We start from the raw sequence: 12,931 nt of genomic DNA on the forward strand, positions 1-12,931 counted from the left end.
TCGAGTTCTTCTGAAGCGATTTTAAAAAATCAAACGGCTTTTGATTCAGCGTCATCATGCCTATAAGTGGAACCTCAAAAACATGAAAATTTCCAACTCCCCTATTTTTATAAGAGAAATTCTGAATAAAAACACATTTTTTTGCATATTTTGGGGAAAAAGTACTCTAAAAAAGGGGTGGGGGAAGAAAATTCCACTTTTTTGAGGTTCCACACCTAAAGAAATATCTAACGAAGAGAATGTCACTTCGTTTTTGGTTTATCTGTTTTAGAAAGTTTGGAATCGATCTTACCACCGAAAATGGCGTATATCACCGTCATTTTGAAATAAAAATAAAAAATTTTTTTTTACATATTCTTAAATAAATTATTTATTACATGAAAAAGAAATTTTTTAAATAAATGTCATAGTTATTTTAATAATATATACTAAAAAAGCCTTCTTTTTGCCTAATTTGAACTGAAATTTCCCCTTAAATCTTGAAAAACTGCAAAATGTCCAGATACCGATGTTTTTATTGTGTCAAAATATTGTATCCGCCATTTAAAATTTTAAACACTGACATCATATTCGTATTAGGCGGTCCCAAAACCGTCGAATAACATACGTAAATCTAATTGAGCTTTACGTTTATCACAAACCATGAAAACTCCGCAGGAGGAAGCAAATTTTCTTGGTGAACATAAATAGGAATTGATTTTTACGTTTGTCAAAAACTATGAAAACACCAGAAGGAAGCAAATTATTTTGACGATTCTAAAGAGAAAGCAAAATGTCTTTGCAATGAACATCTGGACTTAAATCTTGTTATACTCTAGAATACAGTAAACTTAAATTCAGATGTTGTAGACACAAAACGTATTCATTGGTAACAGACTTGTCATTTGAATGATGTTCCAAAGACGTAAGAAACAAAATAAAATATTTTACATATACGTCTACAATAAATATCAAACTTCTTTTACAGAAAAATATGATGATATCACTATATGATAAAAAAAAGTAAATCAAAGATAAAAATTAACATTAAACAACTTAATTTAAGGTAACTCAAACAATATAAAAATGATTAACAAAACAGTTAAAATTAAAATAATATTTCTCAGAAAATAATAAAAAATTACGTCTGCAGAACAAAAAACTATTGAAACTAATAAAATAAAAAACAATCCTAATAATTTTTTTTCTAATTAATAACAAAAAAACCATTTTTAACAAGATAGAACCAAAAATTGAAATCTAAAACAAGGCCAGACCAGCCCAACTGCATTAAAAAAATTTCACTAATTTTCTAAATAGTTAAAACTTTTATAAAAATCTGTACTTTACAACAAAATGAAAAAAAATTTTAACCGTTTTTAAAAATTTTTAATTTTTGTAATTTTTTTGCATAAATAAAATATTAAAACATTTATAAAAAAAATTAATAGCTCAAAAGCAGTTTACAATAAATTAATGTCATTTACAATGATTACACAAAATTGTCCACTCTTTTAAATAAAAACATTTGCATGATTGTAGATTTAAAAATTCAATATTTTCAATAATAATTAAAAAAAAAGTTTAAAAAAAAATTTTTTTTTTAAATGTTCGTTGGTTTTATTGTAAACTACATGTTTTTATAATAGTTATAACATTTTAGAAAATCAATAAAAAAATTTTAACCCAGTTGAGCTAGCCTGACCCAAAAACTTAGAAAAAAAATAATTAATTTTCTATGAAAAAATGTTGTAGAGGAAAGTTGTTTGTATTTTTCTAATCTAAAGTAATATAAAGTTAAAAACATTGAAATTTGAAAAAATTGAATTTTTAAAATTTTGAAAGTACTGTAGTTTGTGTAGTTTTCGACGAAAATGGCTGGCTAACGAACTCGATCTGTATTTTAACAGTAACTTTGTACTTGCAAAGTTGCAAGTTGATACAATAAGTTTTTCAAAAGTTATCGTGGCGACACCATTGTGTCTACAGACAGACACGAAGACAGACATACAGACAGACACTTTTTTTAGACCATGTTTTTCGGACTCAGGGGACCCCAAAACGTCGAGATTTCATGAAATTAGCGAAAGTCAATTTTCGACCAAAACTAATACTTTCTCATATGATGAGAATGTAAAAATATTGTTAGAAAATTAAATATGGGCAGTTTCCAAGAGCCCAAACTGCAACGACCTTTTCTTGAAAACAACAAAACAAAATAATTTTTCCATTTGGCTAACTTAATTTTAATAAAAAATACACATAATAAGATTCATTACATATTTGAAAACAACAATAAAAAACTTTAATTTATGTAAACTGTTTTGTATATAAATTGTATATAAATTGTCCGCAACTTCACGTGTTATTATTAGGAAAAAATTTTTTGTCAGGGAAATTAAGAAAATTGTGACTTTTTTCGACTCATTTAAAATAATTGCGACAAAATACCACAATTTTTAGTAAAAAAAAAAGTACAAGTTATTTTGATTTTTATAATGTGAAAAATAACTATAAACAAATCTTTTTGAATAGTTGAAATTTTGTAAAATTTAATTGAAAATAATTAATTTATTTCAAGTCTTTTGTTACAACTAGCTCCTCCGACGGCCGCAAGCGGCCGTCTACGGTGCTAGTTTTTATATGTCCATTGTCCAAGTCCATTATTTTATTAATAATAATATTCAAATTTTTTCAGTTAATAATTTGCTTATTTATATTTGAAATGTTGACGTTTTTTTTGACAATGCAAAAGAAGATTTATTATGAGTACTTTCTCTTAACAAAAATAAAATTTATATATTCGCGCTCTTTTTAAATAACATACGACTGCAGCGCCACCTTCACATGTACAAACAATTTTAAAAACACCCTTCTATTAAGATTCTACATTCTCATTGCCCATTCTTTACTTCGATACTTTTCGATACTTTCGACCTTTCCACTCCATGTCTTTTTTAAGAAAGGATTTTTGTAGAATAAAAAATCTTTAAAGGTAAATTTAAAAATGAAAATTAGCTTCTAATTTTTTAAAATTCAATATTCTCAATTACATATTTTCAAAAATTCAAATATATACAAAAAAATAACATTTTAAAATTATTTTTAACATTTTAGAGGAAACAATCATGTTAAAAATTTTTAATTAAAATTTATCAATCAAATTCAAAAATAATTTTAAAATATAACAGAATTTTAGAAGAAATTTCCGAAAATTATTTAAATTAATTGATTTAGAGGCGAAGGTTTAGTTGCCCAGTAAAAAAAAGTATTGGAAGAGAGCGAATAGTATTGGCGGTGAGTTTCTGCCAATACGTTTTCGCGTGAAAACCGTATTGGCAGAAACTCACCGACAATACTATTCGCTCTCTTTCAATACTTTTTTTTTACTGGGTGGAAATTGTAGAAAATAATTGAATTCAGGAAGGGTTATAATTGTCATTTTAAAAAATAATTAAAATCATAAATTTTACTCATTTTCCGTAAACATTCATATTTTCCTGTAAAAAGAATTTTGTCCACGTTGACATTTGCTTTAACACCCCCCCTCCCCTTCGTGGACAAACGTGGACTTTTGATTCACCCCCCCCCCCAAATGTGTCCACGTGGTTTATGGACGGCCCCTTGGGGGAAGACGAAAAAGTTCATAACCGGAAGTCAGGGATGGGAAACAAAATTAAAATTTTTGTTTTATGAAATGAATGCATTAAAATGCATTCTAATGCATTCTGATGCCTCCTTCCTCCTCAATAAAGTATTTAGAAGGAAGGAGGCATCAGAATGCATTAGAATGCATTCTAATTTAATTTAAGAATGCATTAGAATGCATTCTAATTTAATTAAAGAATGCATTAAAATGCATTCTAATGCATTCTAATGCCTCCATCCTCCTAAATACATTATTAATAAAGTAAATTTATTTTAAATTTATTTCATTTTATTTTTTTTTATTTTTAATTTTATTTTAAATTTATTTTTAAAAAAATTTTTTTCTAATTTTTTTTTGAATTTTTTGATTTTTGAACTTTTTCGTCTTCCCCCAACTAATTTTTGATTTTCTAGCTTATTAAAAGCTTTTGCAAAAAGAATTAATAAAAAATAAGCAAAATTGGTAAAAGCCGCTTATCTGGATAATTACCGATTATAATTACATAACCAATTTATATTATTAGTGTCTAAAAATAAGAAAGATCATATAAAAAAAGTTACAAATATTCTGAAACAATTTTATAAGTTACTATTATCGTATTTTCTTGATTAAGCACCCAGAAATATTATTTAATTGTACCTGAAACTTTTGACCTATTTTCTGTTTATATTCCGTTCATTTCCCGGTAAGAAGCAAAGAATTGAAAAGAATTCAAAAGTTGTATTCTTCGTAATAGGAGAATTTATCTCGGAGCTCTATTCCACGGAAACGACCAAAATTTCAGAAAAGTCTATTATTCTGAATTGACTTCAGAAAAATATGAAACGCGCATTCAAAAGAATGAGAAAGTACAGCAAATCAGTAGAAATTTATATTCCTCTGAATTAACTCACTGCCACTCAAGATTCCACTAGAAAGTGAGGTTAGGTTTCAAAACTTGACTTAAACATTTAACACTTGAAAATTTCTTTTAATAAGAGCATTTTATATTTTATCGTAAGCACTTTGCGTCTTTAAACCATATTTTCACTAGTTTTAATATTTAATTTTAATAGTTTAGCTGTTTAGCACAGAAATTACAATGAAATTCACACGATGCGAAACATAGCGCTGTCACTGCGTTTTATTTTAAGATAATAACTATACAGGAGCTCTTACAGACAATTAGAAAAATTAGGTTTTTTCAAATTCTTTGTCAAAAGTTCTATTCCTTTTAATGCGCTTCTGAAATTCGATGCAGTCAATTGAGAATAATAAACATTTCAGATTTACTCGTCGAACATTCTATTCTTTTGAATTGACTACCTAGAATCGTTAGCAGTCAATTCAAAATAATAGAACTTCATATTTTTTTCAAGAACTTGCAATACCATAAAACTTTGCGCATTAGGAAAAATAGAAAATTTGAATTCTTTTCTATCTCCCGATCGACGAGATATAGAACTCCGAGGTAAATTCGCGTATTCAGAATAATTCAAAATTCTCGTTTTCAAGCATATTTTCTAGAAATTGAATTCTTTTCTATACTACGCTTCTTACCGGGTTGTCATGTACACATAACCTATACTAAAAAATTTAAAAATTATTAAAGAAATAACTTGTTTATTGAATCTACTGTTTTATCTTAAACTATATAGAATTGTACTAAAAGTTATAATTTATGAAATATCGAGATAAATAAACCATTTTTTTTGTTACTGGTGTCAATTCTTTCATTGGTTTTTTAATCATTTTTTACAATATTGAATTTTGTGCCTCTCTTTACATAAAAATTTGAATTAATTTAAATTATACTAAATTTTTATAAATATCAGTTTTTGTTAAATAATAAAAATAAAATAATAACATACAGGATTTTTCATAAGTTTCATTAGCTTCAGCCGTTGTAAGTCTGACGTTGATTTTGCAACAAACGGTTTCTCTTCCTCGGTTTCTTTGGCATCCATAGGAGTACTTGACATTTTTAAAAGTGTATTAAATAAAAAAACATGTTTAGGTAAAACTGCAAACATTCACAATTTTCATTTCTTCATATTTCTTTCCAATAAAAGCAAATTAAACCTAATTTAACTACAATTTTGTAAGTTAAAATAAATAAAATCCGTTAATGTTGCTTTCAACAACTAGAGACAAGACTTAGAATCAATAACAAAATAAATAAAGTAAACATATAACTTGAATGTATGGTACACTCAGTACTGCAGGATATACTGCAATTTCGTCTGCTATTTCTAGAGGAATAAAGGCCTTTCTCCAATGGGTTCCCAAAACTCGAGACGCATGCATATCGCTTTTCTTCAACATCGCCCAACCCTGAGTACAATAACAAGAGCTCAATGTTTCCGAGCTCTGTTAGAGATAGTCTGCTCATTTTTACATGTGTAAGATATCAAGCTGTTATGTGTACTTATATATTTTTTTCTATTAAAAAAGAGAAGTAATGTAAAGTTCGTCAGAAACATTCTAAATGATAACGTGAGAGATAAATTTTAATTATGTATATTAGTTGACAATAATTGAAATCAACATTCCACTGGTGTTTTTGAACGAGTTCAAGCGACTATACATACTTTTTTCATTTCGTATTTTACATTTTCAAAATTACACACCGCTTTTTATAGACAATGACTAAGAATTTAATAACAAATGTTGATCCATTCAGTGAAATGATTCTTGAAGATGATGATAATACAGAAGGTATGAAATCAATTTTTACTTATTTCCTTATTTATTTTATATCATTTTTGCTTATAATATTTTGACAGCTCAAGCATTTTAAATGTGGCCATAGGTATTTTGTAAACAAAGCTTATTTCTTTTTTTATCTCTAAATAAATCTTACAAATGAAACGTGTCATTTGAAAATTCTTAAGAAAAACAATTCTTTAGGTTAATGTTATATTCTATCAGTAATATTTGTCGATGTACGTACAATTTTTTATACTGTTTGTAGTCTATTATAAAATAATAATTTTAGACGTATAATATACAACATATATATTTTTTTATTCATTATATAAACTAAAATATCAAGATATGTATAAACATTTTTCAAAATAACTAAAATCGAAATAACATATTTTTAAGATTTTATTAACTTTTTGTTTCAATTAATAATTAAAATAAATAAAATACTATTCTTATATACACTGGGGTAAAAAAGTTTTAGTACATTTGCACTGATTACTTTTAAATGCTCGCTTCACTTCAAATTCAAATATTTCTGTAAAAATAGACGTAACATCTATAAAACTAGGATCATTTTAAAGTTCAATAAATTTAGTCAAGTAGGCTAAGATATAACCAATTTATTAATATAAATATTGAAAATATAATACTTTAAAGTTAGAGATTTTTTGCCAAAATTGCGATTTCGAAATTTGGAGTTCAAGCAAACGCCAATTAAAGAAAATTTTTTTTTAAGATTTGACAGTTGATTTGACATAAAATTTTTCCCTCTTTTTATAATTTTACAAATTTTAACTCTGTCATTATACCTTACTTATTTCTTCTATAGGTGCCAATCTTCTTATTTTACAATAACAAAGAGATGCATATTTTTCAAAATTGTGGTTAATTCATAAAACAAGTGAACGGAAACGACAAATTTGCAATTTATGGGTAAAAATAAAAAATCGACAAAATGTGATTTTATTTTGAAAAGAAAATAAAATCTTTAAAATGTTGAAAAAATTGTCTGTTTTGTTAGTTATGTTCTAAAATATGTCAAAAATCATAAAACGCAAGATCAAGGAACACTTATTTGATTAATAATCTTTTTTTAGTAATCACATATTTAATCTATTTCAATATGATGAAATTATTCAAAAAAGTTTATAGTAATAATTAATTTTTTATTTTTAGTTACTTTAATTATTTAATTACTGAATTTACCTATTAAATAATAATAACATATTATTTAGAGTGTCAAACGTTTTAATATGAATATCTGAGAATATTTTTTGATATCTATTGGAATAGGTTTTAGAAATGTTCTTTCTCCCTTTTATACACTGAAAAAAAAGTATTGAACCAAGAAAATTTTTCTTGGTTGAAGCAAATCGTGGGATTGAATACGGCCAAGACTATTAAAGTATTGATTCAAGAAAACGATTTTCTTGACATAGGATATTTGGGAGAAGAACATATATTCTTGATCCAAGAAAATATGGAATTCGACCAAGAAGTTAGTCTTCTTATACGAAGTATGAAATGTATTAAATGAATAAAATATTTTCTTGTTCTAAGAATATATATAGTTAATTGAATTATTTTATTTGATTCATTCAATTTTTTGTAACGTTCGTTCAAGTAATTCAAGATTTAAATGAAGAAAACATTAATTTTGTGAGAAGAACAGATATTCTTGATCCAAGAAAATATGGAATTCGACCAAGAAGTTAGTCTTCTTATACGAAGTATGAAATGTATTAAATGAATAGAATATTTTCTTCTTCTAAGAATATATATAGATAATTGAATTATTTTATTTGATTCATTCAATTTTTTGTAACATTCGTTCAAGTAATTCAAGATTTAAATGAAGAAAACATTTATTTTGTGAGAAGAACAGATATTCTTGATCCAAGAAAATATGGAATTCGACCAAGAAATTAAGTAGCATGTAAGAAATGCAGATTATATTAATTCAAAATCATTTATGTATCAAATCAAGAAAGTATGTTCTCTGTCCAAGAAAATATTTTCTTGATTTGAGAAAATTTATAGATTTCAATCAAAAAAATACTTTCTCAATACAAGTAAATTATTTACTTAAATTACCCCCCCCCCCATCTTTTCTAATACTTAGGTCAAACATTTTTATTATTTAATTAATTAACATTTATATTTTTTATTTAAATAATTAAATAATTGTTATTTTACATATATATTTACATTTAATTATTACTTAAGTTCAGTAAAAAAGGGTTGCTACAGAACCTGGAAAACCTGGAAAACCTGGAAAAGTCAGGGATTTTTTAAAAAAGGTCTGGAATACCTGGAAATGTCATGGAAATTTGAAATGCCTGGAATTTTATTCCACTTAATATTTTTTACTACATTTTTTCTTTTAAAAAATGATGTCTTGGAATTCCTGGAAATGTCCTGAAATATCCTTGAATTTTCCATATTTTGCTTTTAAAGCAAAATTTTTATTTTTTTTTGCTTTTTCAATAATTTAAAAATTTTACTCAAATTTAAAAAAATAATTTTTTTGATCCATCAAAAAATAATTTTAATTTGTCGTTTGATTAAAGAATCTGATATCTATATTATATAATATTGATTTTTAACTCTTTTTATAATAAAATTAATATTTTTGTTCAAGTAGGTTAATTTAAATTATGTTAATCGTAATATGAAATAATATTACACATGTAAATGTCCTAGAAAAATAAAAAATCTGTCCTGGAATGTCCTGGAATTTTAAGTCTTATTTTCAGTAGACACCCTGTCTGTGCTTTAATAATCAAATAGAGATAATCTAACGTGAATATTTTTATAATACAGAAAAATTGCTCTAATTTATAATGTTCAAAAGGTGACCTGGAAATTTATCAGATTTGGTACTGGAAAACCTGGAAAAGTCATGGAAATTTAAAAACAGACTTCTGTAGCAACCCTGATAACACAAATACAACAAATATACCTTGAAAGAAAATTTTCCACGGTCGGAGGAATTGAACTTGGGTTGCACGCACCAGAAGCCGTCACGCTACAACTATGCCATCCTAGCCTCAATGGACAGTTTTCAAAAACTGATATTTAAGTTGCATATACATTTGAAGAAAAATATTTTCTTGGATCAAGAACACCGGCATTGTGTTAAGTAAAAAAAAGTTTCAAAGCAAATAAATAAAATGATTCGATTCAAGAAACATGAATTCTCCAGACAATACTTTATTATTTCGCTTAAGAACATGATATTCTAGATTCAATACTTTTTGGTACTTCGGAAAAGTAAAATATTTGGTTGAAATAATTACATATTGAGTTCTGACAAATACTAAATTGTTAATTCAAGAATTCTGTTCAATGCTAATAATTACTTGACACAAGAAAATGAATTTCTTTCTTCAAATAAATATGGGATTAATTGAATATAATTTTTAATCAACTTGAAACAAATATTTACTTATATTAACCTTCGTATTTTCTTGAATCAGGATTATATGAGCGTTGAATTAAGTAAAAACTTTTTTAAAGGAAACAAAAGAATGATTTAATTCAAGATCTTACACTTAATTAAATTGAATAAATAAAATATTTCATTCCAGAAAATATAACATTCTCGCAAGAAATTAATGATTTTGAAACATGAGAATATAGAAATGCTTCAAGTAAAAGAAATGCTTAGATCAATTAATATTTCTTTGAAACAAAATAATTTTTAATTGAGTTGAAACAATTATTAACTTTTTTTAATCTTCCCATTTTCTTGGCTCAAGACTAGGGGTGTTGGATGAAATAAATAGTTGCTTTAAAGGAAATAAAAAAATTATTTGACTCAAGATACCAAATGACTCAAGGTAAATTACTTGACGTGAGAACATAATATTCTTGATTCAATACTTTTTCGAGACTTGGCGCATGTAAAACAGTTCGTTTGAAACAGTAAGATATTTACTTATGTCAAACCCATATTTTCTTATTTCAATAACTTTGATCAATGCTCAAAATTACTTGACACAAGAAAATAAATTTCTTCCAATAAGAAAATATGGGTTTGTTTCAAATAAATTAGGTCAAGAAAATGCATTTACTTGATTCAATGAACTTTTTTTTTCAGTGTAACGACTGACTTCACTCTTAAAAAAAGATATGTCGGACAGGACACGATGACAAAAAATAATGAACATGAATTTTTATTTTTGTTATTATTCGAAAACTTGAATTTAGTTTTAATTGCACATTTACACAAATAATATATATATATATATATATATATATATATATATATACCAGAAAATGATTTTATACACTAATTACCATTTAAAAATGTTCGCCTTAAAAAAAGACTTTTGAACACGATGATAAAAAGAAGATGTACTCTTTTCTTATTATTATCAAAATATCATTTTTCTAATTTTTAAATTGATTTTGACATTTCTTTATGCTCACGTATTATCAAATTTATATCGTACTTCATTTATTTCATAGTTTTACAACTTTTAATTGCGATCCCAATTTGAAAACTGGTAAATATGTGTGTGAGGACACGATGACATTAAAAAATTTTAAATCTAGGGACACGTTAAAAATTCTTTAAATTTCGCATTTAGTGCACTGAGAGACCTTTTGGACTGCAGCGGAACAACGTATGAGATAGCAGCTCCACTATGATTTTAGTGCGCTGCGATACAATTTTAGGCGCGTGACAGTCCAAAATGTTGGTGAGAAACTCACCGAAGTAGTGGGGATGCCGTCATAGGTTTGCAGCTAATCAACTTTTGGACTGTCACGCGCCCAAAATTGTACCGCAGCAACCCAAAAGTATAGTCCTGTAGCGTACCACCAAAATGGTCAGTAGCAGCCTATCGAAAGTCTGCTGCTGACCCAAAGGTCTCTCAGTGTGTTATAAAAATACTCACTAATTTCGTATATTACACTTTATACATTGAAGAATACGTATACGAAGAGAAATTTTAATTTATATAACAACAAATTGAATTAAAAATTTTTTTATATCGTAAAATGTATATAGGGACACGGGACACGATGACATTTTGGACATATTTTTACGATTTTGTACCTGTTGTATCGATAAAAAATTAAATTAAATGTCGTGGTATTGTAGAAAAAATTATACGCTTTAAGATGTTTGTATTTAAAATCATGAATTTTTAACAACCAAGTTATTATTTATCCAGGACAAGATTTCAACGATTTTTTGATTTTTACCCTTATATTCTTTGAAAAGTTTAGAGACCGAGAGAAGTAATTTTTATAAAATTTGAAGAAAATACTTAATATATGTGAATGATTTTGATCTAGAATCAAAGAATGGAATTTGTACTTGATATTGTACAATTTTCAAATCTGTGACGTATGATTTTAACTAATTTTATTTTAGTATAAATTTCTGCTTAACGTCAAGCAAAATCGGACGCTTTCAACAATAAAAATAATATGAAATTTAATTTGATAAATTTCGCCGTCAGGCGCCAATTAATTTTTTAAGCTCAATTAATAAACTACTCGACTCTTTAACAACAACCCGACAAACAACAACACCTCTGAGACGCTCTCAATCGTCAGAGAAAATTCTGCCTGAACAAATTGGCAAGCAGAAATGCCAACGACGAGACACGACTGGTACTACACTGGCACGATACTGACTCACCCCAACGACGCTTCTCAATTTCTCCTTTCTCCTGGCTTCTTGGCGGCTGTTTCCCTCGGGGATAAATCAGGGTAAAATCCAATGAAACAACTGCACTTCTTTTTACACTCTTTATTAACTCACAACTTTTTACACAAATCTCCAGTTCTCTCACAACACTCAAAATTTAACACAACTATTTCACACTCTCTATATCAATGTTCTCTAACAACGCACTTTCTACACATCTCGTAGAACACTCTCCTACATCACTCGTAGGCCAACTGACTGCCAAAATGTCGGCGAAAACTAATGACACCTGTTTCTGGCTTTTCTCCACACGTGCTCGTCTTCTTCAACTCTTCTTCTCTCTCGTTCCACTGGCTCTCCTCTCTCTGTCTCTTTCTTACCATCAGCGGCTCTACCCTCTAGCACTTTCTCTCCTACTAACTAGCCGCGCGACACACATTCACCACTGATAGTGGGTCACACGGCAGTTCCGACTTTCTAAATTACCATACCAATTAACGATCACGGTTCAGGGATAATTTCGACAGATGACATGACGATTCAGAATTTCGACAAAATAAAAAACGACAATTCACTTCGTCACAATCCCCTCCCCATGACCGGTACTACTCCCAGTAGGACCGTCATTACCAATGACTAACTACTGTCCGATGTCAATGGCTGGCTCGTTAATTTTGGTATGAGTCTCTCTCCTCTCTTCGGTACACTGCTCACGAAGCTTGGCTCTCCTCTATACGGCACACGGCATACGAAACTCGGCTCTCCTCTCTACGGCCCTCGGCTCTCCACTCTACGGCACACGACTTACGAAACTCGGCTCTCCTTTTTACCTCACACGGCTCACGGCTTTCGGCTCTCCTCTTTACGGCCCTCGGCTCACGGCTTTCGGCTCTTCTCTCAAATTTTCTGTCTACAATGCTTTCTAACATCTCTGATCTCAAAGAAAAAAT

The 12,931-nt window shown here is 27.9% G+C and overlaps 2 protein-coding genes across 3 annotated transcripts in view; one reads left to right on the forward strand and one right to left on the reverse strand.

The window, feature by feature from the left end:
* The window catches only part of LOC122503296 (PRKR-interacting protein 1 homolog), a 32,435-nt gene extending 26,591 nt beyond the window's left edge, over positions 1 to 5,844 (reverse strand). The window contains exon 1 of the mRNA XM_043613777.1: positions 5,479 to 5,844. Coding sequence (XP_043469712.1) covers positions 5,479 to 5,640 — 162 coding nt within the window. The 5' untranslated portion in view covers positions 5,641 to 5,844. The remainder of the gene's footprint in view (positions 1 to 5,478) is intronic.
* Positions 5,845 to 5,967: 123 nt separating this feature from the next.
* Positions 5,968 to 12,931, forward strand: part of LOC122503295 (phospholipase DDHD1-like) — a 264,104-nt gene continuing 257,140 nt past the window's right edge. For both annotated transcript variants that reach the window (XM_043613775.1, XM_043613776.1), the window contains exon 1: positions 5,968 to 6,325. In XM_043613775.1, coding sequence (XP_043469710.1) covers positions 6,253 to 6,325 — 73 coding nt within the window. In that variant the 5' untranslated portion in view covers positions 5,968 to 6,252. The remainder of the gene's footprint in view (positions 6,326 to 12,931) is intronic.

This window comes from Leptopilina heterotoma, unplaced genomic scaffold (genome assembly GCF_015476425.1).
Source record: "Leptopilina heterotoma isolate Lh14 unplaced genomic scaffold, ASM1547642v1 Lhet_256, whole genome shotgun sequence".
NCBI lineage: Eukaryota > Metazoa > Arthropoda > Insecta > Hymenoptera > Figitidae > Leptopilina > Leptopilina heterotoma.